General features: G+C 40.5%; 1 protein-coding gene across 1 annotated transcript in view; it reads right to left on the reverse strand.

Annotated features, from left to right (window-relative positions):
• LIX1 (limb and CNS expressed 1) overlaps positions 1-24,222 on the reverse strand; it is a 45,803-nt gene that overhangs the window by 13,124 nt on the left and 8,457 nt on the right. Inside the window, exon 2 of the mRNA XM_006755122.2 lies at positions 15,930-16,093. Within this exon, the coding sequence (XP_006755185.1) occupies positions 15,930-16,093 (164 nt within the window). The remainder of the gene's footprint in view (positions 1-15,929; positions 16,094-24,222) is intronic.

Genomic DNA, 24,222 nt, shown 5'->3' on the forward strand with positions numbered 1-24,222 from the left:
ATACGGATTTTCTCTCAGCCCTAGAATCCGTGCAAATGTCTTGGTTGGCCTTCAAATGCTGTTTTTGGTCTTATTTCATAGTCATTGAATGGCTACTATGCACCAGAGGCTTTACATACTGTTAATAAATAATCACAAAAGTCATAATGGCTACTTCTATGTGCCAGGTAATTATATTCACTACTAGAGGCTCAGTGCACGAATTCGTGCATGGGTGGGGTCTGGCCGGACTGCCCCAATTGGGGCCAACTGGGGCCTGGCTGGCCAGGAAAGGGGACACAGGAGGTTGGCTGGCTGGCCCCACCCTTGATGGGGGTGGGGGAGGGGGTGATCAAGGGTAGGGCTGGCTGAGGGGAGGGGCTTCGGGAGGTTGGCCAGCCGGCCCCACCCCTCCAGTCCAACTCCGGTCAAACTCCAGGTTGAGGGGACAATTTGCATATTAGGCTTTTATTAGGTTCATTATAAGGGCCTTCCTGAAATCTTTATTTTGGAGAAAAATATGTAAGGAAAGAAGGAAACTGGGAAATAATTAAGAACAGAGGTTCTGGGGTCAGGCTTCTTGGCTTCAGGCACTTGCTAGCTGAAAGACCTTGGGCAAGTTAGTCTCTCTTTGATTCAAGTTCTGCCATCTATCAATGGGAATAATAGTAGTCCCTGCAGAATAGGTTTGAGAATAGCGTCAATCAGTTCATATAGGTCAAGTAGTGACACTACCTTACACATGGTAACACTCTATGTCATAGAGTCTATGAGCACCTTCCAGTCTTATACTTTTTACCTCCAGGTTAGGACAAAGGGTCTGTCAAAATCTATTGTTTTTGCTTTTCCAGCATTTATCTTTCCACCTTCCCTCTAATAACAGTTCCTTGATTTTCTTGAGGGCCACCTTTTCCACCTTGGTTTCCGTCCACAGTTTGCATCAACATTTGGCCTTCCTGAAGTTAGGGGCCATGGACAGCCCATGATTAGTAACTCATTAAAAAATATATTCATTTCTCCCAAATGTAATATTGCTCTCCTTCTTCCCAGCCTGGCTTTCCTGTGGCTCACACAAGTCTGCTCAATACATCCTGATTCTTTCCTGTTCTGTCTCTTTCCTTATCAACTACAACTCTTATTCCAGTTCTGGCTCGGCGTGGACCCTGGGAGTCCAGAGAGAGGGATGAAGTCCTATGAAAACTGCACTGTCCCCAGAGCCCACCCCTGCTGGAGGACCCCAGAGTGTGATGGCCTCTCTCCCACAGTTTCTGTGAACTGTCCAGGGCCCTAGACCCTATGCCAAGACTCTTAGAGGGAAACAAGCCGGAAAGAGAAGCCCAGGCCCAGGTCCTGGTCAACAGGGTGGCCGTGCACCTCTGGCTCTGTCACTCAGTGACGGTGAGACTGGGATGCCAGAACTTTGGGGCTTATTTCCTAACTGAATAAAGGGGGACGGTAGCCTCTTTGATTTTAAGGCTCCTGATACCTACAATGCATGATTCTCAGAATCAGTAGTGCTCGGTGACTGATGTGAAAGAACAGAGAAAGTAGCAAAGATCCCACTTCATGTTGCAGTTTCACAGCCTCAGTGGCTTGGTAGCACCACCGGGAAAAGGCCAAGTCCCTGTGGTTTGCCTGCAGCACATTGACCATCCCTGCACTGCCCCAGGAACACTCCGAACTCACAGTAGTGTGTCATCTAAAGGCCCAGACTCTCCTCCCCAACTCCACAAATCCAGATTAGCCTCCTGAGGTCAGGCCCTGGCCCCTCTGATTTCCTCCTAATGCCAGGACCCTAAAAGACAGAATGATTAAAAACAACACAAAGAGATTTCCAATATCACCTCTAAATAAAAAATTACTAGTAAGCTGAAGGTCTAAAATGTATGTGAAAAGCAGCTTGGGTCTTTCTCCAAAGAAGACTTTGGGGTAGCTTGAGGCAATAAGCAAAGCCATTCAAGGTTTAGACCTCTCCCAAGGTGTAGGCCACCTGTATTAAATCGTGAGGCATGGCTTTGGACTTGACTGGGAATTTATGGGACGTTGAGTTCTGAGTCAGCAGTATCTCACTGAAGCATGCGTGCCACCTCTTTTAGGAAGTCTTCCCTGATCCCTCCGAAGGCGGGCTGGGAGGACCGCTGTCCATGAGAGGCACTCACACACTGTTACATAATTGCCTGCTAGTACCTGCCCCCAGACTCCAGGCTGCGAGCAACCTAAGGGCAGAGTCTGTGGCTTAGTCATCTTTAAGTCTCTGGACCTACAACACAGTTTATTGAATGAATAACTAAATGCTGCCTAGGAAATCTAAACACAAATCACTAGTGCACCTAATAAAATGCTCAAGAAATCCTCTTAAAGAGGAGAATTAAAGATACATATATTTACTATTTTTTTAAAAAATATATATTTTATTGATTTTTTACAGAGAGGAAGGGAGAGAGGGATAGAGAGTTAGAAACATCAATGAGCAAGAAACATCGAACAGCTGCCTCCTGCACACCCCCTACTGGAGATGTGCCCGCAACCAAGGTACATGCCCTTGACCAGAATGGAACCTGGGACCCTTCAGTCTGCAGGCCGACGCTCTATCCACTGAGCCAAACCGGCTAGGGCTATATTTACTATTTTTAAAAAGTCTCTTTTAAAGATACCCTGTGTACTATGCATAATCGAGTAATGTAAAAATATATTAATATGTGAATTTCAGAGGGATAATTGGACATTAAGTTCAGACAGTTTGAGATTACCATTTTTGTCTGAGTATAGGATATGTTTATTATTCTTTGGAAAATCAGTTCCTCATTAAAAAGCAGAGAAAGTTTCTGCAAATAGTACCTGACATCTATAGGGGCAGCTCATTTTAATAGGAATTTGCTTTCCAAAATCTATAATATTGCCATTGGGGTTTCAGAACTTAGACTTAGGCCTGGGCACTCTTAAGAAACTTTATAGAACTATCTAAATAATAGCAATTGAAACCGTCCTTCACAGAGAGAGACCTGGTAAACACTATTTAGATGAAAGAAGCTATCTATTTTAAATAAGCCCCGCTAAGTACCAGATCAAAGGCACCACATACACTTACTAGTTCAACCAAATGGCACTGCTTCTGAGATCAAAGTGCTGCCGGGCTGAGGGAAGGAAGGAGCCTTTACCCAGAAAGCACGGGAAAGGACTAGGTCTAGGAGACCGCACCAATAGCAAGGTTTTAAAGTGGACACATGTCTTTACTTATTTCATTGTTGCAATGTACAGAATCTTCGGTTGAAATGGGGGAGAAAGTGTACCAATTAATAATAAGCGCATACAATAAGTTCTGAGCCATCAAAGGGCTTTTCTTACAATGGTTCTTTGCATTTCTGAAAGACAAGTACTTCAAAATGTTTATAATGTTAACCAGCCGCTTTCTTCTAAGTTTTGGAGCTAGAGCTACAAATCCAAGTCAGTCAAGGCCGCATATTTTCTTTAGGGATCTTTTAATGGGGCCTCTCGAACCTGAAGGACCTTTAGGTGTGGGCAGGACATTTAGCCAAAAGCAATCTGCTTGGCAAATCGGAATCAGAGTGTGGATTCTGCTGAGAGAACAGGCACGGTTAGCGTTACCATCAAACAGTGGGAAGAGCTGCAAGAAAATAACATATAGTAAGTGACAGAACATTTTATTGACGTGTCCAAACCGGTCATCAAAGACATCAGTTGGAGAGTGAGCGAAGCATGGGGTTATTTCAAAGCAACTTCCTGCTAGAATTAGACTTCCCAGATCGTATGGTTTATTCTGTTTTCAGCCAGACCCCAATCATAAATACAGATTTGCAAACCGTGCCTTATCTGCTAACCATTCTTACTTGTTAATAGAGAGAGACAACTTCTGTCCTTTGCACTTTGTGAAAGTGCAGAGCTGGAATATCTAATAGCCGGGATTTTACTGAAGTCAGCTGTGGATTTCTTAGGCATGTGGAACCACATGCTTTTCAAGTGGCTAGCAGACCTCACTCAGACATTTATCTTGATGCTCAGATGCCTTTCATTTGCTGGTAGATTAGAAACCACTGTAATCATTTCAAAGCCTCCTGGCTCTAATCTAAAATTAAAGCAAAAAAAGCACGTCTGTGGCATTGCTAAGGAAAACTATGTAAGGCAGTGGTAGCCAGCCTCTGAGAGAGTCCCCCCTCCCCCGGGATCTCTGCCTCCTGGTATTCACACCCTCGTGCAGCCCCTCTCACGCTGTATTCTACCAGTAGAATATGGCAGAAGGTACAGCATGTCACTCTTGATATTAAGTTGTAAAAGCCACAGTGGCTCTGTCTTGATGACACTTACTCTCTCTTGGAGCACTTGCTCTGGGGAAGTCACTTCCATGCTGTGAGCAGTCCTACAGGAAGGCAAACGTGGTAAGGAGCCCATGCCTCTGGAAACGGATCCTCCACGCCCCATCAAGCCTCAGGTGACTATAGCTCCCTGACCGCTTGCCTGCAGCCTCCAGGAGACCCTGAGCCAGAGCTTCCAGATTCCTGATCCTCAGAAACAGTGTGAGGTAACTTGAGTTTTGAGGTAATTTGTTACCCAGCTGTAGATGACTAATACAAAGGCTTTGCTCACGTCAGGTAATAAGGAATTCTCTAAGCCAGTGGTTCTCAACCTTCTGGCCCTTTAAATACAGTTCCTCATATTGTGACCCAACCATAAAATTATTTTTTGTTGCTACTTCATAACTGTAATGTTGCTACTGTTATGAATCTTAATGTAAATAGCTGACATGCAGGATGGTCTTAGGCGACCCCTGTGAAAGGGTCGTTCCACTGCCAAAGGGGTCGCGACCCACAGGTTGAGAACCACTGCTCTAAGCCCGCTGTAATGGAGAGCCCAATAATAGTAATCCTCATTGCTGAGCTAGGCACTTTATGTTTACTGTCACATTTAGTTATTACTACAATCCTATGAGGTTGGGTTTTTGTTATCCTTATTTTGCAGATGCGGAAACAGAGGTTATGTGTCCCAATGGCTCTGTCCTACAAGACTGTCCCCACTGCAGACACCAACTGTAAGTCCAGGTTGTCACCTACATTTCTGATCAACCAGCTATAAACGAGAGGTTCTTATAACCCCCCTCCTTCATAGTTTGCTAGAATAGCTCACAGACTCAGGGAAACAACTTACTTACCCAGAGGAAGAGATACCATACACAGGGCAAGGTATGTGGGAAGGGGCTCAGAGCTTCCGTGCCCTCTCTAGGCACAATCCTCCCAGCTCTCCAGATGTATACCAACCTAGAAACTCTGAGAATTTTTGGGATTTTTATGGAGGTTTCATAATGTAGGCATAATTGAGTAAATCTTTGGCCATTGGTGAGTAAGTCAATCTTTAGCCCCTCTCCCCTCCTAGGAGGTCAGAGGGTGGAGCTGAAAGTTCTAACCCTCTAATCACAAGGTTGGTTGCCCAGCCACCAGTCCCCATCATTAGGGGTTTTCCAAAAGTCACCTTATTGGCACAAACTCAGGTGTGGTAGAAAGGGATTTTGTTATGAATAACGAAGGGTTTTAGGAGCTCTGTGCCAGAAACCAGACTGAAGAACAAATATATATTTCTTATTATAAATCACAGTACCATAATGGTAAATCCACTGCTGCTAACATCAAAAATGCTAATTTCTCACAAGGAAATATCTCGAGGAAAGCAGTGTTCAAGCTGAAAAAAAAAAAATCCTTTATGACAGTTCTAAATTTAGGCCCTCAGGAAGTATATAAACACTACCGACTTAACTAAGATCTCAATTTTCTTTCTCTGCTCAGTAGTTTCTATTTCTTCCATGATAATTTTCCAAAGTGCCCACACTATGTAATGAAAAAGTAATCATCAACCAATATTAATTGGGCCATACGCCACCCCCATATAGAATGGTGGCTAGTCAATTTTTTAGGATGCACAAAAGTTCTTAAGTTAATTGAAATACAATTTTGGTAGTCATGAACATGTCATAAAAATAGAAATGCATAATAAGAAACTGGTTTTATAGTTAATTATTTCTTAAATACTTTAAAGTTTATTCGTAGAAAAACCTTACAGCCAGACCAACACAATTTATACTCTGGGCAATTACTTTCCTTGTGGCCCTTATTTAATTAATAATTTTCCCCATGTTTTGTATTAGAAAATAGGTAGAATACATGTGTGGAGCAGCTGTTTTCTGACCCCAAGCGCTTACTGTACATACATCCCAACTGTAGTGCTTTCTTTAGGAGAGCAGGTGAAAAGACATTGATATAAGTAACATCTCTCCATTTTAAACATACAAAAGACCTCTTAGGATTACTCGTATTTTAAAGACATCAAGAAAAAATAGGTCTGCAGATCCAAAATGTATAAAACCACGTAGTCACACTTTACTTAGTGCCTACTAAGGCTAGCCAAGCAGTTGAGAAATGGTCTATGAAGAGCGAGGCTTTGGAAAAAGAACAGTCATGTAATAGCAAGTGTGACAGATTGTACCTACACGGGAACTCAAAGCTGAAGATGTCCTCCCTGGACTCCAGAGCAAGTCAGTGTTATGTAGGCGGCATTCACTCGGCTCAAGAGCACATGGTACCCAAGGGGATCGCCTGAGCTGGGACTTTACAGGTGGCCAAATCAAATAAACTGACTCTGTGAGAGGTGAGAATTCTTGCCCAAATCCTTTAGGCTGTAGTGTCTGTCATTCAGGTGGTTTGTGACTCAGAGTCCGAGTCTCAACAAGTGACCTGACTTGCGGAGTGTGTGTGTATGGCCTGCCAGCTCTGGTCAGTGTCACCAACACCTCCGTTCCCTCATGACAGCAAGCCATCAGCACCAAGAATGCCACAAACCAGGCCCTGCTGCTAATTGTCCCCCTTTCAGTTCTTTAAGACCTTGTGTGCCCTCGTCTAAGCATGAACATTTGCATGTGCTCCAATTTATCTAATTGTAGATATATTAACATTTCCCCCCTTCCAGATGGTGATGTGAAAAAAGGGCAACCGGTGAAATGAGGTCACCCAAGTTAATATCATGTGTCTTTCTCTATAGGTCATGTTGGGAACAATTTGGAGTTCTGTGTATGCAGGGAATGGGGGCTCTTTGCTAGCTACGGGGGAGGGGAATGGTCTGAGAGTCCAATTTTCAGAGAAAACTCACCAGTTCCTGTCAACTGAAAGAAACGTTTCATGCACATGGCAGGTCAGAATGTTATTTTTCTAATACAAACCACCTGGCCCCCTCCTCATTTACCTCTGCCACACATGCTATTCTACACACATACCTAGACCAAGGGCCCTGGTAACTATTACAAAACCATGTTGTATTTTGCTCCTTGAGGTTTTTTCTTTTCCCTTTTTTCTTTTTTTCCTTTTCTTTTTTCAAGTTAAGGTGAAGACAAGATGAATTGATCAGGGCTCAGAGTTTTGGTTTATTTTTATAGTTGCTTTGATGTAAAGGGACTTGGCTCTGATTGCACGAAGAGGGGTGGAGAGGGGTTGGGGGAAGATGGAGTCAGCCTTTCTTCCTCATTCAGCAAGTCCTGACACAATGAGCATCTTCCTAAAATTTGCCTCGAGGAGCTGGGAGACGGGGATGGAGAGCCTCAAGCCTTTATTTACCAAGAAGCCCTTTCCCAAGTGTTCCTTTCTCTACACTCCGCTATTCTCTTTGGACACCAAGCACCTGTATTCATTGTGCTTGATAAGAAAAGACATAAAACAAAGGGCTGGGGAATAAATATAAGGTTTCCTTAAAGTAATATGCACTTGCAGTTTCATGGGCAAATTGTTGCTGTTTGATCATTAGGTGACATATGATTTTCAAATGGGAAGGGGTTATAGCTAATCTTATCTTTGGGTCTCATTAGTTACAAAGTAGGATGCTTTTCTGTGGAGATTTCTACCAAGAAACACCTCCTTTAGAAGTGAAGTTACAATGCATAGCGTGTTGTGCATCTGAGTCAAATAAACAACTCTAGAGACAGGACAAAAGAGGTCATGGCTGATTTCACATAGAAATACAGCATTAGTAAAGGGTAACAGTCTCAATTTTATGGCAGAAACTCACTCACTTCTTAGGGCATGGCATGTTAGAATGAGGCCTTAGTTAATAATTGGTAGAAAGAGAGCATTACAATCCCATTAAGCCAAGTCCATGATTTAATCCAAAGTTTCTCTTAGTCTTTCTCTCCTGGGAAAAACTTAATTTTATAAACTTAGCTTATTGTGATTTAAGTATCCTTTTACTTCCCTGGACTTTGAGAAGAATCTTTCAATGCCTGAAAGTATAAAATATGTGTTTTATATCTGATAACATAGGTGAAGTATGCTTACTGTGGTAGGTAAAAGTGAAACACCCTAGTCTTTTAGCCAGTATGAGCCTTTGAAAGTGGTTTTTCCAGGTATCTTCACAGGCAAAGGCTTTGGTTTGAAAACTAAGTGGCATAAGAATTAAAGGCCTTTTAGATACAGATCTTTGCAAGGAACTCGTCTGCTGTGAGGGTTCCATGTCCCGTCTCCCAGCTGTGCAGTCCTGCTATGCAACACCAAACATTGGGTAAAAGCAAACAAACAAGCAACAAAATCAATCAACAGGCTGCGGCAATTTTACATCTCAATTTCCTCTGGTGTCTGGCATTGTACAAGTGGGCTAAGTACTGACCCCAGTGTGTAGCGCCTGTATTTATTATTGTGGAGCAATTTTAACAACAAATGCTTGTAAAAAAGATATGATACTCTAATGAATTAGTGTCTTTCAAATAAATTGAGCTCTCACATCCATGTTTTAGCCAAGGGATACATTTTTTATTCAACCATAACTCATGCACATAAGTAATCGCATGGTTTACTACAATACCCAAAGGATTTTCTGCTTTTTATTCCAAATAAGAATAAAATTCATTAATCCAAACCACTCTAGCAGACTATATGGAAGACCATGTCACTGGCTTGAAAATAAAACTTGACTCACAAACCTTTTAATAAAGTGTAAAATAAGGTAAAACAATTATGTTCCCCTTTTGGATTTGGAAACAAAACAGCTACTGAAACCATGAGCAGCTTTCCTTCTGAGTTTATCAAGAGGGGAGCCAGAGGTTGATCTGATGGCCCTTGTGTTGCTCCTATTGTAAAAAAAAATGGAAATAACTGGCAGTTTTAATGGTAATGATATGTGACTAGAGAAGGATTAACTGCCTAGATAAAAATGGCATTAAGAAAAAACATCCAAAATGCACAAATTCCTACTTAATGCCTGTAATATTAGAAGATGGCTTTCTTTATAGAAAACACAATTAGTATTAATGTGTTTCATTATAACTTTCTAAAAGAAAAATAATTTAGTATTAATAGGTCATTTTATTTATTGTTTAGAAATTAGAAAATGAATCACATATTCACTTTTCTTTTCCTCTACTATAGTAGTTTATGCAGGAATGGGTTAAAGACAGGATATGGCTGTTTTCTTTCCCTCTAGTTCTCTGTTTTTGGGGGGGCTGTGGTGTCAAGACTAATGGAAAATTCTTTAATTAGTCGTCTTGGACACAGCTTCCATTTTACTTCAATAGGAGGTTTCTTTGCAGAAAACCAATGGTGTGTGTCCATCAGAACCTTTTGACTGCTTTCCTTTGTACTAGCCAGAAAACGAAAGCACAGTCTGAATACCACTCTTCTAAAGAATGAATGAGCGTAACCTCTTATAGCTTTCATGAAACTAGAGGGATTAGTGTAGCATGCAATACAGTCCCATACTACACTTCAAGTATTTTCAATTACTTGGCACCATTGGAGGTGATGTCCACAGCTCAGTAAGAAGGCTACTGCTGGCATAACGGCTTCTCCATGTCTCAGCACATGGTCTTGGCATTAATAATCCATCGTGAAGTGATTTGCAGTGCACAAGGGTGACATTTGATTACGTTAAAGGCATTGCAGGAATGAGCATGTAGGCTCTCACAGGCCAAATGCTGGCAAAAACAGGATGAAATGTTATATGGTGGAAATATCATTTAAGATGGTTTCTGAACTGACAAAGAAAAGTGCAAGGACATTGCTTTAGGGGGAATTTTTTTTCTGTTTTTTTTCCTTCCTGATTTTTCTTTCTCAAATCATATTTTGGAGGGCCAAATGGGTTAAGGGGCCAGATTTGGCAGTCAGTCACCCAAACACAATTTCAAAACATATTTGATTCAGGAAATTCCGGATCTTTTAAAGCGAGGATGTTATCAATCCTCCCGAGAACCTTAAAATATGATGATTTAAACATAAGGAAAAGGAGACCCTGAAATGATCAGAGAGATCACCAAGACTCCTCCCTGCTGAAAAGTTCAGTTTTTTCATTTTATTTTCTATTTTTAAAAGACCACAAAGAGGATGTTGAATGTACTTCCTAAGGGAAGTCCTATCATTTTGGGTAGAAATTTATGAGACAATTTAAAACTTCATAGTTCTCAAAGTAGCAAAAACAAAAACAAGAGCATAGAATGTCTTACTTTGATGCCTCTAATTCAGGGGTGGGCAAACTTTTTGACTCGAGGGCCACAATGGGTTCTTAAACTGGACCGGAGGGCCGGAACAAAAGCATGGATGGAGTGTTTGTGTGAACTAATATAAATTCAAAGTAAACATCATTACATAAAAGAGTACGGTCTTGTTTTTTTTTTTAGTTTTATTTATTTCAAATGGGCCAGATCCGGCCCACAGGCCGTAGTTTGCCCACGGCTGCTCTAATCCATTCACGAATCTGTCAAATGCATTATATTCTAGACTAGAGGCCAGTGCATGAAATTCGTGCATGGGAAGGTGGAAGGTCCCTCAGCATGGCCTGCACGCTCTTGCAATCCGGAATCCCTTGGGCGATGTCTGACTGCTGGTTGAGACCCGATCCCATGATTGGGCCTAAACCGGCAGTCGGACATCCCTCTCGCAATCCAGGACCGCTGGCTACTAACCACTGGCCTACCTGGCTGCCTGCCTGATCACCCCTAACCACTTGCCTGCCTGTCCAATTGCCCCTAACCGCCTCTGCCTGCCTGCCTCATTGCCCCTAACTGCTCGCCTGCCTGCCTGATCGCCCCTAACCACTCTGCCTCAGCCCCCGCCTCTGCGGCTTTGTCCGGAAGGATGTCTGGGAGGACATCCGGAAGGTTGTTCAGCTGTCCGGTCTAATTAGCATATGATGCTTTTATTATTATAGATAGTTATAATTAGTGTACTTATTACATATGAACAAATATAATGCATACCTGGGTGTGAGTATGGCAAAATTGTGGTTATTCGTGGTCATGGGTACAGAATGTAAAGTTACTAATGTATAAATTAAATGCAGAGAGAATTAGAAGGATTTTTAAAAAAAATCTTTACCCAAGAATATGTTTTTATTTATTTTTAGAGAGAGGAAGGGAGAGCACACCTGAGAGAGAAAGAAACATCGATGTGAGAGAAAAACATACATCCATTACCTTCTATACATGCCCTGACCAGTGATCAAACCCACAAACTGGACATGTGCCTTGACTGGGAATTGAACCCACAACCTTTTTGGTGTACAGGACAACACTCCAACCAGCTGAGTCACCTGGCCAAGGCTAGAAGGTTTATTAAATCAGTACTTCCAAATTAATCCACTTGCAAAACTTTAACCACAGATATGAGCTGACTTTAATGTTACTGACTTTGCCTTCTCACCTCACTGTCTTGAAGAGTTAGGTGAAATATCTTAATTTATATATTAAACAGTATATAATAGTATATGCTACTTTGTATATCAATTAATATGTAAAAATGGACAAATATAAACTCATTAATTCTTGGGACTTGTCATTCATTCATTTAGCTACTCAGTCAAAAAAATTTATTAGGCACTTACTATATACAAAGTACAGTGCTTAGCATCATAGAGATATAAGAATACAGACCCTGTCCCTGAGGCACTTACATTTTGTTATAGAGATAGCACATGCATACAAGTAGCTGTAGCCTATGGTAAAAACAAACCCATAAAATATTAGAAGTGAAACTGATATAACTGCTTTGGGAAATCAGAGGAAGTAGAGAAATCTAGCATGGGGTTCAGGGAAATTCATGAGGGATGTGACATTTGAGTGGAGTCCTGGGAGTTGGGCAGGGTTTGGACATGAAGAGAAGGTGGCAACAGCACTCACGAGCAGGTCACAGTGTGAGTGTGTAAGGGGCCAGAAGAGGTCAAGGCAAGAATGAAGAACAGTTAGAATGAATCACTGAGCGTCAGGAGAGGAATTCAGGGAGATAAAGCTGGAAAAAAATGTTAGGGACAATCGTATTATCTTTATTGACAGATTACAAAATTTAGTGTATAATAAGAAGGTAATAGGGAACTATTGAAATCTTTTTTAAAAAGAACTTTTTAGTTTGAGATGAATTTTGATTTACAGAAGAGTTTCAAAGATAATACAAAGAGTTCTCAGGATATTTCAATATCATTTAAGTTTTCATGTTTAAAAATATAATTGTTTATGTAGTATTCCTATATTATGTTCCTATAATTGCATCCCTTTTCTCATGCTTAGTGTAGTATATGTGTTGGTTTTTTTCTTACTCAGAAATGCCAAAGATTTGTCTTCCTTATTTATCTTTTCAAATACATAGTTTTTGGTTTTGTTGACCTGGTTTGTCAGTTTTTGCCCTACTTCATTAACTCTACCAAAGCTACCCTCATGTATAGTCAGTCTATGTTAAAACAAACACATGGTTATATTAATGTACAAATGCTATATCAAATAAAGTCCCCTGATCCATCTTTTAAGCAGAATGCTCAGTCTTACACAGTCACAGAGCTAAGTGATTCTTTTGTCCTGGTTCTGCTTGGAATATGATTGACCATTTCAAAATAAAAATCTGTGCTTTTCTTTAACTCAAAGAAAATTGCTTCCATTATTTATTTCTACCTAGCTATTTCCTTTATCTCTTTCTAGAACTAATATTAAATTAACTAGAGGCCTGATGCACGAAATTCATGCAAAGGGCTCAGCCCTCGCAGCCATGGCTGCTTCAGCTGGTCTTTGGAGCCCCGCAGCCTTGGCCGACCCTCACAGCCCTGGCTTCGTCTGGATGGTTGTCAAGACTGTCCGTCATTCTGCTGTTTGGTCTAATTAGCATATTAGCTATTTATTATTTAGGATGTTTACCTCCAGATTTATCCCCATGTCTCCTGTATTATCTTTTTTAATCTCTTGTTTTGTTCTAGAAGACTTACTTTACTGTTTATTTTATTTTTTTTACTTTGTTATCTTTTACTAATTTGACTATGATCTATGTCCGCTCATCTACTTACTCCTCTTTTATTTATTTATTCTTCTAATTTGGCAGTCATATTTAAATTTCCTGTTCCCTACTTACTCCTTTTATCATAGACTAGAGGCCCGGTGCACAAAATTCATACATGGGTAAGGTCCCTAGGCCTGGCTGGTGATCAGGGCCAATCAGAGCCTTCTGGCTGCCGACCAGGGCCTTCTTTCCTTCATTCTGTGCCGCGCCTTGGTGGTCAGTGCATGTCACAGCAAGTGGTCGAACTCGCAAAGGGACAATTTGCATATTAGCCTTTTATTGTATAGAATATTTTGGGGATAAATATCTTCTCACAATTTTTTGAGGATACTCATTGTGATACTCTCTTGTGTCCTTTGCTACTTGAATTATTTCTGTTCTTTTGTTTGCTTGCCTTGAACTTTTCTCTTATTCTTTTAGCTTTCCTCAAATGTTTGGTGATCTTTAGTCCACTGACCTTCATGGACAAAGAAATAGATTTGTTTAGGTGGCTCTCAAAAGCCCACTCGGTGGTGAGTAGGTCTGTTTCCCGAGGAGGTCTCCCCTGAAACAGGAAGTCTGATGGAGACTATTACTTTACAGTGGGCAGGCTTCACCTTAGAACATTTGAAGATGGTACTACAGAGCCACATAAGTTAGAGAACCCCTTCTGCAGTGGCTGCCTTTCTTTGCCCTTCCCTGCCCATCATTCTTGTCTAAGTGTTTGGGGTTACAACAAGCTCTGTTCTGAGGCTTCTAGACCCACTTTCACATCATTCTCATCAAGCAATTCACTTTCATTGGCCAGAGGTCAAAATCCACTGGTGACTATTGCTCAAGGTAGAAGGCAAGACCTCACTGACTGGCTGGGTCAGCAGTTTTTAAATTAGCCTTAAATTACCTCTTACTACTGCCAGAATACTCTCTGAAACACATGTGAGTATATCATTCTCCTGCTCAGAATCCTTGAGTGGTGCTGATTTTATATAGAATAAAACCTGTTGTCCTTTACAAAGCATGAAGATCCCTTATGGTTTGATATGGGTACCTGACCATCATCTCCCACCACTTCCCTGCCACAGACAAAGGAAAACTCCCAAAATTCTGATAGTGTGTGTGGTTTTTGTCACTCCATGCCTTTGCATTCACCATTCTCTATGCTGAGGATGTCAACTCTCCTTTACCTACTGACAAAGACACCCTCAACTGCAGATCTTGGCTTGTGATTGCATTCCTCATGAACCCTTCTTTGGCTTCCCCTAGGTGTCAGATTTGTGGGTCTATTTATGTAAACTATATTCTCTCTTCACTCCACAAAATATGTAAAATAGCATAAAACAGATACATGCTAATAGGATAAAATAAGTAAGTGAGACATACTAAGTTCAAAGGAACACTAGAGGTGGGAATATAAATAATATTAAGTATTACATGACATTAAGTTCTGTAGACTTACACTACAAAGAGATACACTGAAAAGTTGACTCTGGGCTTCCTGCTTGTCAAAGGTAAGAGGGAAACTTAAATGTTTATGAGTTTCACATTTTCCACAAACTATAATAAGGCATTTTGCCAGTTATTGCAAATTGAGAGATAGTTTACTGTACTAAAAAGGCACTTACAAAGGTGACTGGTAAACTGAGAAGTTCCTTCCTTTATGCTTTTATTGACCCTCAAATACAATCCTATGTAGTTACTATAATATTTTTGTACATTGATTCCCTCAAGGTGTGAACCATATCCTCATTACTTGGCCCGATGCTGGATACTTCCTAGTCACTCAGTGAGTATTTGTTACACACACTTGATAACCAGATGTTGATTAGGCCAATGTTTTTGTGTGAGTAGGTGTACAACTAGAAATGAATCATCATTTACACCTGTCATAAACATCATAAAGATTTAACCACCTGAAGTCTTTATAATAATTATCAAAACAATTGGAATACTGAATAAACACATTGCATGTATATCTCATGACTCCTGATCAATCCTGTGGATATTGTTCCTCATCTCAAAATTGAGGAGATCAAGGAGTTAAATCAATTTCCCAAGAGTTAACAGTTATTTAGAGGCAGAATTTGAACTTAGCACAAGTGCCTGAGCCCAGCCCTGTAAATCTTAATCTTTGCTGTTGGTTCATGCTTTGGCATGTAGTAGATTGATTAGTACTTGATTACAAAATTCAGGAAAGTGGACACTATCTACTGGTGGAAGGGTCATGATGGAAGGACTTTACCAAAGTTCCTTTGTTCTTTAAGTTATATTCCAAAATATTTTCTGGGAAAAAGGCAGCAACTATCAGGCAAATAAAATGCTGTAAAATTCACTTTCCATAAAGAATTATTAGGGGATACCCTAATGTAAAATATTTCCAGTTTAAAAAATGGAAATATCTGACCAATTTTCATATATACATATATACATATATATATCCTATATAATAAAGAGCTAATATGCTAATTAGATGAACAGCAGAACAACCTTCTGGACGAAGCCAAGGCTGCGAGGGCCGAGCCCCTTGCACAAATTTCATGCATCGGTCCTCTAGTACATATATATAATGGAATATGACACAGCTTTTTTTCATTGCAACCAAGAAAACTTACAATGTTGCCATTTTATTAAAGGGCTTACTCTATTTTAACTTTCACTGACCAACGTATGGTTGCTTCTTACCTGAAAGTTGCCGAAGCAGCTTCCCCCTGGAAGGGTCACATAACTCACAAAGGGAGGCCCAGGAGATGGCAGTGACTCATACACCACCACACCTTCACTGGGGAACGTGGCCCTCTGCTGCTGCTTGCTTTCCCAGAATTCCTGCAACATCGACACAACATTCACTGAAAAAGACAAGAAAAATATCAGTTATTCAAAATGGACATACTCTGGCAAAACAAAGTTTTATTTGTGAGGTGCTTTTAGTTGTGAAAGAAACAAATATTACTTAACACAAATGTGTTTATTTTTTCATGAGTATGGGTCAAATGGCTTGGTGCTCTAATTCTAACCACATTGCAGTATTTTAAATTGACTTTACAATTTAATATCAAATTTAAAAATCTCACTCTTTCTTCTTTGAAAATTTGCCTTAATAAACTTTGTCCAGACCTATAATTACCCAGGGCCTCTGCTCCCATTTCTCATAGATTCTTAAACCTGCAAAGTGCAAGCCAAATTTGAAGGTAAAGATGTAAGCAATGTAATTTTAACTGGGGCTCACCTATTATAAGGTTTAAGAGGAAAAAAGGCAGAAAGAAGAAAAGTCTTTCATGCTTCTCCCCACCCAATCTTAAGAATGAAAGGCAATTGTGTAATAAGCAGGAGGCTGGAAAAAGCCATAAGTGAAACTAATAACATGGAGACCTTGTTAAGGACCACGTCTGTTAGATGACTTCAGAAAACATGGTAATGGCTGGAGCCATGTGTTTTAGATTAAATGACCTGTGATAGCCTGCAGAATTTCCAGATCAAATTAGGTTGGTTTGTTTATCCTGTACTGCAAATTGAATTGTGGAAATTAACAAGGATAATAGAATTGTAGAACTTACGGGTCATGCAGGCAAAGCTCTGCCTAATGCAGGAATTCCCTGCTCAACGCTACTGACAGATGCCTGTGCCTGAACACGTGGAGAGGCCTGGTACTTGGCACACCTTTAGGCAGCCTATTTCAAGTGCTAATGGTTCTGACTGTGAAAAGGTCCTTTTGGGACTGAGCTGAAATCTGCTTTTCTGTAAAGTTCATTTCTGGGGCCCCCTAGAAGCTTATCCCCTTATCCACATGAGAGCCTACCACATAACTTGAAGGCAGTGAAGGGCGTCTGTTGTTTTTACCTGCCTGCCTTTGGATTCATTCCTCTCTTTGTGGAAATAGCACAAAGGTTTTTCTTAAACAACTACTTTTCCTTCAACCATGTCTTCTCCAGGGCTGAGGGTGGGAATTTGACCAAAGCCACGTCACCCACCACCGGTGGTAAGTCCAGGAATTTTGTTGGAAATGATTAGAAGACTAAATTCTTCTTTTTTCACTAGGGTTGCTAGGGTGATAGGAGCTAAGTGTGCTGCTGCCCAAGCAAAGGGGAATCAAGTTGACAAGAAAACCAACGGAGAAGGGCAGAACCAATAGATGGAGAAAGACTAAGTCCTGACAGCAGACTTTGAGCTCCTGCACCAACACATCCGCTTTTTTCTTAAACCGTTTTGAACTGGTGTCTCTCACTTGCATGTGAAAATATACTAATACAAACCACTTTTGATTTCCTTAAGTTCTAGATGAAATAATTTTTTGTTCTGCCCTGGCCAGCTTGCTCAGTGGTTAGATCATTGGCCTGAGAAGGGCTGAGGGTTCGATTCCCAGCAAGGGCACCTAAGACTATTGTAGGTTCCCCAGCCCCGGTAGGAATGCATGTGGGAGGCAACCAATCAATGTGTCTCTCTTCTCTCTCTCTTTCTCTCTCTCTCCCTCTCCTTCTCTTTCTCCTTCTCCCCCTCCTCCCTTCCTTTCACTCTCTCTAGAAATCATTGGAAAAAAATATCCTTGGGTGAGAATTTAAAAAATAATTAATAATACTTTTGTTCTTTAAAGCATTTTTTGTGTAGCATAGGGTCTATATGCCCTTTGACATTCTCTGGAATTTCCTGGATGTACTTCAAAATGCTGGGTGTTGATATTTTTGAGGGAGTCAGGAGAGTCACACTGACCTGGAGGCAAAAACATTGCACAATCCCCTTTTAAACTGTTTCTAGAGCACCTGACTCCTTTACCTCACCCTAGGTCACAGATCAGTTTAACAGTATGCAGTTCAGGCAAATTATCGAGACATCTAAGGAATTGAAATCCTGTGTATATTTAAATACTGCAGTGTTTAGTTTTCTTTCTTTTCCTCTCCCCCCGCCCCCCCGCCCCGCTTTATTGAGCTATATTGTGCAGTGTTTAGCTTTTAAGAAGTGGTTTGTAAAGAAACTGGGAAAATGGAAGACTACTAGAGGGGATAATTGAATTAAAATATAAAATACAAGTTGAAGTGGTCAAATTGAGATTGGTCACCTAGAGCTTTTCCATTCACTCAAAAATATTTGAAATGATATTTTCTACCAGTAAATGTAATTCAAAATAGATTTAGAACATTTATTTTATAAATTATATTTCTTCTGCTCACCTCCCTCCTTCCCTCCTATTCCCCCCAAAACAAGGATTTTGAACTGGTTGATTTGTGTTTCTACTTGCATTTGACCTCCAGAATTCAGCAGAGATGTCTTGAAGATTGAAGCCTAAAACCAAAGCCCGTGCCCTGTTGCTCTGATAGTCAACAAAGCATATTAACCGCTATTTTACGTAAGTTCATTGTTGAATGATGTTCAGCTGAGAACTAGAGTAGGAAGTTGAAGACTCATGATTATTTAGGTGAAATGAACACAAGAATTTTGGCACATAAAGCTATGTGAATTAAAGAGTTTGAAGGTAGGTACTCAGTAAAATTTCTACATGAATAAAAGTAGCAGATTTCACATTTTTCATTCTGCAACCTTGGAAGATTTCTTTGATGGTTTTATGTATGTCATCACCTCTAAAGAGTGCAACATATGTCCATGCACACACACAATCCATCTTCCTATTTCTATCTCCTCTGGATGACTGCAAAACCAGATGAATGGAGTGCAGAGGGAAGAAGACCAGCTTGCTATTTGGAATTCCAAAGATCCAAATATCAGAGGATACTCTATTTATGAAAAACATGCTCTTCTATTTTTTGAAGTATCAACAACAAGGTTCATGGACAATATCAAAGGAAATATGAGCAGAGGGTCAAGAAGTGCTAAAGAAAACCACCCAAGTTTGAGAATAGGCCCCACATAGTTTAGAGAACTGCAGTTGCACCTTCAATGCTCCGCAGTGAACCTGCCTTCATGTTACAGAACAAACTTGGGCTATCAAGCATGTGATATCTGGAGTGGCTCATCTACACAGGTGCCCACTCCCACCTTAATCCTCAAGTCTTAAATGAATTTGAGCTGCTTCTGGGCATTGTTATAGTAGTCATTGTCTTGACCTATTTTTTAGATGTTTTTTCTTTATGCACTCCTTCTCAGCTGCCATAAGTATGCTTAAGATGATGAATGAATGAATGAATGAATCAATCAATCAATCAAATGAAACACTCAATATTGAGGCTATTTTTGGCTACTAATTATTAAAATGTTCCCATTATGGTCAAACTTCTAGAAAAAAATATCTTATGTTATAACCTATGTTTTCTTATTTTCCATTCATTTTTAACCTACTACCATCTGGCTTTCCTTTATTTTATCCCACTGAAACTACTCTGGCAAATATCACCAATTCCTAATTTTCAGTCCTATTTACTTGACTTCTAACTGCATTTGACACAACTGATCAATTTCTTCTAGACAATCTCCTATCCCCAGGCTTTTCTAATAGCAGTCCTCTTGATCTGCTTCTCTATATCTAATCATTTCTTCTGTCTCTCTAGTGGGTTTCTCTCCTTCTGCCCACCCCTAATGTTGATTTGCATGACAATCCTGTCCTTGTTTTGTTTTTGTTTTTTCACTTCTCTCTGCTGTTCTCCTCCAATGACAGAACCTACCTCCCTAACTTTACCTACCATAATATGCACTGACAGCTCCCAAACATTCTCTTGTAACTCCAGCTTTGTTAATAAATACTTCCATTTGTATGTTGCCCAGATTTAACATATTCCCAAACTCAGCTATTTTCTTTTCCATCAACTCTTCTCTTTCTCCCGAATTACTTAGAGTGTGATGTCACCTAAATCAGAAACCTGGCAGAAACCTTCATTTCCTCTCTCTCTAGCTAAATAAATGCCCAAGATTTGTCAATTCCATATCCTGACATCTTCCATAGTCCCCACTTCTTCTCAGTTTACCCTGCCTTTGCTGCAGTGGCTCATAGCTCACCAAGTATATCACAATACCCTTCTGATTCCAATCACCCTCCCATCCAACCCATCCTCTAATTGTTTCCAGGAAAATCTTTCTGGATCTCATAGCTGATCAAATCACTCACAGATTCTTAAATCCTTCCGTGAGTCCCTCATTACCTACAGGATAAATAACTCCTTGGCAAGGCATGGGAAACCCTATGTCTTGATATTCTTTCTCATTCCAAACTTCTCTCTTCAAATGACCTTCCAGGCTTCCACAGTCCCATGCTTCTTATGTTGGAAAGACCCGTATTTCCATTCTCTCCTTGGCGTGCCCTCTTTCCACTGTCTGTTGTCTTCTTTAATGGTACTTACTCTTTTTTTTTTTTAAGATTTGCCCCCAGTATCAACTCCTAAGAAATAAAACCAAAACAAACAAAAAAAATCTCTAACTCCTTGCTACAAACTGCGGTCCTCTGAGAAACAGCATGGATATCATTTGGGAACTTGTTAGAAAGACAGGATCTCTGGTCACACCCAGGCCCACTGTACCAGAATCTGCTTTCTTAACAAGGTTGCCAGGCAACCTGCTGCACGTTGAAGTTTGAGAAGTCCTGCTGTAGGAAGAAGTTATTCTCATCTACCTTACCATGTACCCATTATATGCCAGGCACTATGCATTTTCTCATTTAATCCTTACAATGTTCCCCGAAAATAGGTTTTTATCATCCACAACTTACAGATAAGAAGTTCAAGATGCTCAGGGTACAGTCACACAGCTACTGAATTTTAGACCTGGGATTTTAAACCTAGTTCTTGCCTGAGTGTATAATACATGCTCTTCATTTATCCTGAGACACTCCCTAATTATGATGGAATTTAAGTTGTTTTCATGTATAAAGACATAGTTCTTTTCACAGGAAGAATTATATCATTTTCCTCACAATGTCTGGAACATAGTAGGAGCATAAACAATGTTAGCTGAGTATTTGAATGTCATCAGAGGAATGGAAAATATGCTGCATTTGTGAGGCTGTTGGTAGGGGAGGAATAGGAGGGTCTTCATAAAAATCACTTCACTTAGCTTTTCCCAGGGGCTATTTTTCTGACATTTGTTCTTACAAAGTCAAAGGAAACAAAAGCTAATATTTTTTCATACAAGTGATATGACATATTTGCAGGTTGGCACTGTCACAGGGAATGAGCAGTCTGCGTGTATGTGGACAGGTATCCTGATGACCAATCTTCAGCCAGCACTTTGCCCTGGTTTAAAGCAATGGTATAAATATACCCACTGATTATGTGCTCAGAGGGGCTGTAACTAGGCATCCCAGTAGAGTACCTTCTTTCAAGGAAAGATGGCTAAAAGAGAGACCACAAGAGAAACAAGAGGAAATGACAAAAGACTGAGGAGGGTGTTGACAGGGGGGCGTTAGCAAAAGTCAAGGTCAAGTCTGTGTGATGGTGCCCTCCACCTCAGGGCCAGGAAGTTATAGTCTGGAACACATCATTTCTGGTCAGGCATTATTTCTCCCAAATCTTAGTGAAGTTCTTTTTCAAAAGTTTCTACTTTGTCTCAATGGACACGAAAAGAAAATGTCGTTATCCTAAGAATAATAGCATAAAAATCCAGTTCCTTTTGTGAATAAGACACCGGAGCTTCCTCTCCCAACCATCATCTACAAGCCAGGAAGAGGGCTCTCACTAAGTACCCAAGCTTTCAGAAATTGGAAGTTCCTAGCTTTAAGAACTGTGAGAAATAAATTTCTGTTGCTTAAGCTGCCCAGACTATGGCATTTTGTTACATCAGCCCGAGCTGACTAAGATAAATCTCTTTGGCAGTTTTAAATATTTTGTGTAGTGACGCCAAGACAATTTGCTATGCAGTTTATAGACTATTTTGTGTGGCTATTTTCTTTTTCACTGTGTTTTGAAATTTCTTCATGACAGATTTTTCAGAGTGGTAATTAGATCCCCAAGCAAGTCTCTCATAAATGATGCTTTCATTTTCCCCTTCCTCAAGCTTCTTTCTGATTATAAAGTTCAGCATTGAGGGATTCACAGGAGACATTTGACCAATGAAGACATCCAGCGATGTTAACCCCTTCACTATCCACCCTTTGACTCTCTCTAGCAGGAATCCTCAATCAGCTTCAGCAAAGGCTAAATCTATCAAGTCGGATTTGGCTGGACATACTTCTGGCCAGAAGAATGAAACACCTTGTGATAGTTCATCCTGTAGAGCAGTTTTCTGGAAATTAACTCACAGCAGACTGTGAGAGTCAGGCTAGGGGCTCTGGTTCATTATTCTCTAGAGCTTCCTTGGTATCCAGCACAGGGCTATTCATCTAGAAGCAGTTGTTAAATTCATTTGGAATCTAAGAAAACTCCACATATCTGAACAGTTTGAGTGCAACTGAATGAACGTATAGAAGGTAAGTGAAGTCACCATGATTCATGGAGAGATCAGCACTCCCTTCTGGAATGGCAAGTCTCATGTATAAACCACCATGGTGCCCACACAGCATGGATGTGGTGGTAGCAGCCATTCTTCAGCTGGAGATGATGGAGTATATGCAGAAGGATGAAGCCTGGTCAGAGGAGACAAGTGATAGCTAGCCACTTGGCAGTTGGGACTTTACCTTCGTAATAAGCAGGGCTTAGGAAAATCCCAAATGGGGGATGATGAGTACTCTTGTCTCACAGTACCCAAAATAATATATTCACAGTACAATTGTGAACAAAATGTTAAAGTGCTACAATATAGAGCAGAGATTGACTTTAAAGTGATTGATTTTAAAACTTAAAAGTTGATGATACAATAATTAAATCAATAGAATGAAAAAAGTAGATGAATTTGGGCTGAAAAGGTCAGGAAAAATCTGCATAAAAGTGGGGCCTACACAGAGCCATCTCAGAGACATGAGATGGAGACTAGGATAGGAGAAGAGAAACTGTGCTCCCAAAGGAGAGAGGGTGGTATTTGACAAAAAAGAGTAAGAAAACGACTAATGCCTCAGCTGAGGAATTGTATAAGGGAGTGATGGGAAAGGGTGCCATGAGGAAGGGAGTATGATTTAATAAGAGACGGGTAAGGGGACTTAGCTCCTTTTAATGATTGAAAACCAAGCCCATTGTCCTGGGGTCCCAGCTATACCCAAGAGGGAGAGAAAACCAGGAGCAGAGAATGCCTTTTTCCCTTTGCTAACATGACATGCTGCCTGTGGTGGTTCCATCCACGAAGAGGAAGGGCCCACACACTTGGAGAGAACGTGTGGTTGCTCTTTTGCATCTGGGTTATCACAAGAAGCATGTTTCTCAGGGAGGAGCTTGGGCAAAAAAAAGTCTTTTAAGTGTGGAGAAGGTGAATCAAGCAAGAGAGTCTTGCTTCCTGGAAAGAGCACAGAGTCCCATCGGAGAAGGAAATCAATAACTGGCACTCAGAAGGCTTTTATCCTAAAAATACAGCGCTTGCCATTTTCACAGACTGAACACAATGGAGATGCCGGTAGGGACCCATGATCTATGTTTTCATACGGGAATTCTGCAAATGGAGTGGATGCAAATGCCCCATGGATTATGGAGTATGTCACAGAAGAGTCCTCAAGTAAAGGCACTGGTTCAAACACAATAAAATTCAGACCACATCTTGTCTCTCCACCTTTTATCAACAGGCAGGCAGTTTGTTTAGTAGTTAAAATTATGGACTCAGGAGCCAGAATGCCTGAATTTGATTCCTGTTTCTACCAGTGTCAGGTACCGACCTAACTGCCCCAGGTTTGTCTGTAAATGCAATACTTACATCACAGGGTTGCTGTAAGGCTCAAAATGAAAAATGCTCAGAATAGAGAGCTTTAATATAGTAAGCTCCAGAGTGTTAGCTATTATTTGTGGTAAGAGACGGTGAAGGAAGAAATGAAAAGGCCTGCTTATTTATATACTTGCTTGCTGCATCTTTGAAGTGGACTGTTCCTGATTTAGAAACCATATCATTAAACCTTCTAAAAATAGGCGATAAGTCTGAAAATTCTCTAATTGTATACATTGTGCTATTTAATTTATTTCCAAAG

The sequence above is a fragment of the Myotis davidii genome, unplaced genomic scaffold, assembly GCF_000327345.1.
Source record: "Myotis davidii unplaced genomic scaffold, ASM32734v1 scaffold473, whole genome shotgun sequence".
NCBI lineage: Eukaryota > Metazoa > Chordata > Mammalia > Chiroptera > Vespertilionidae > Myotis > Myotis davidii.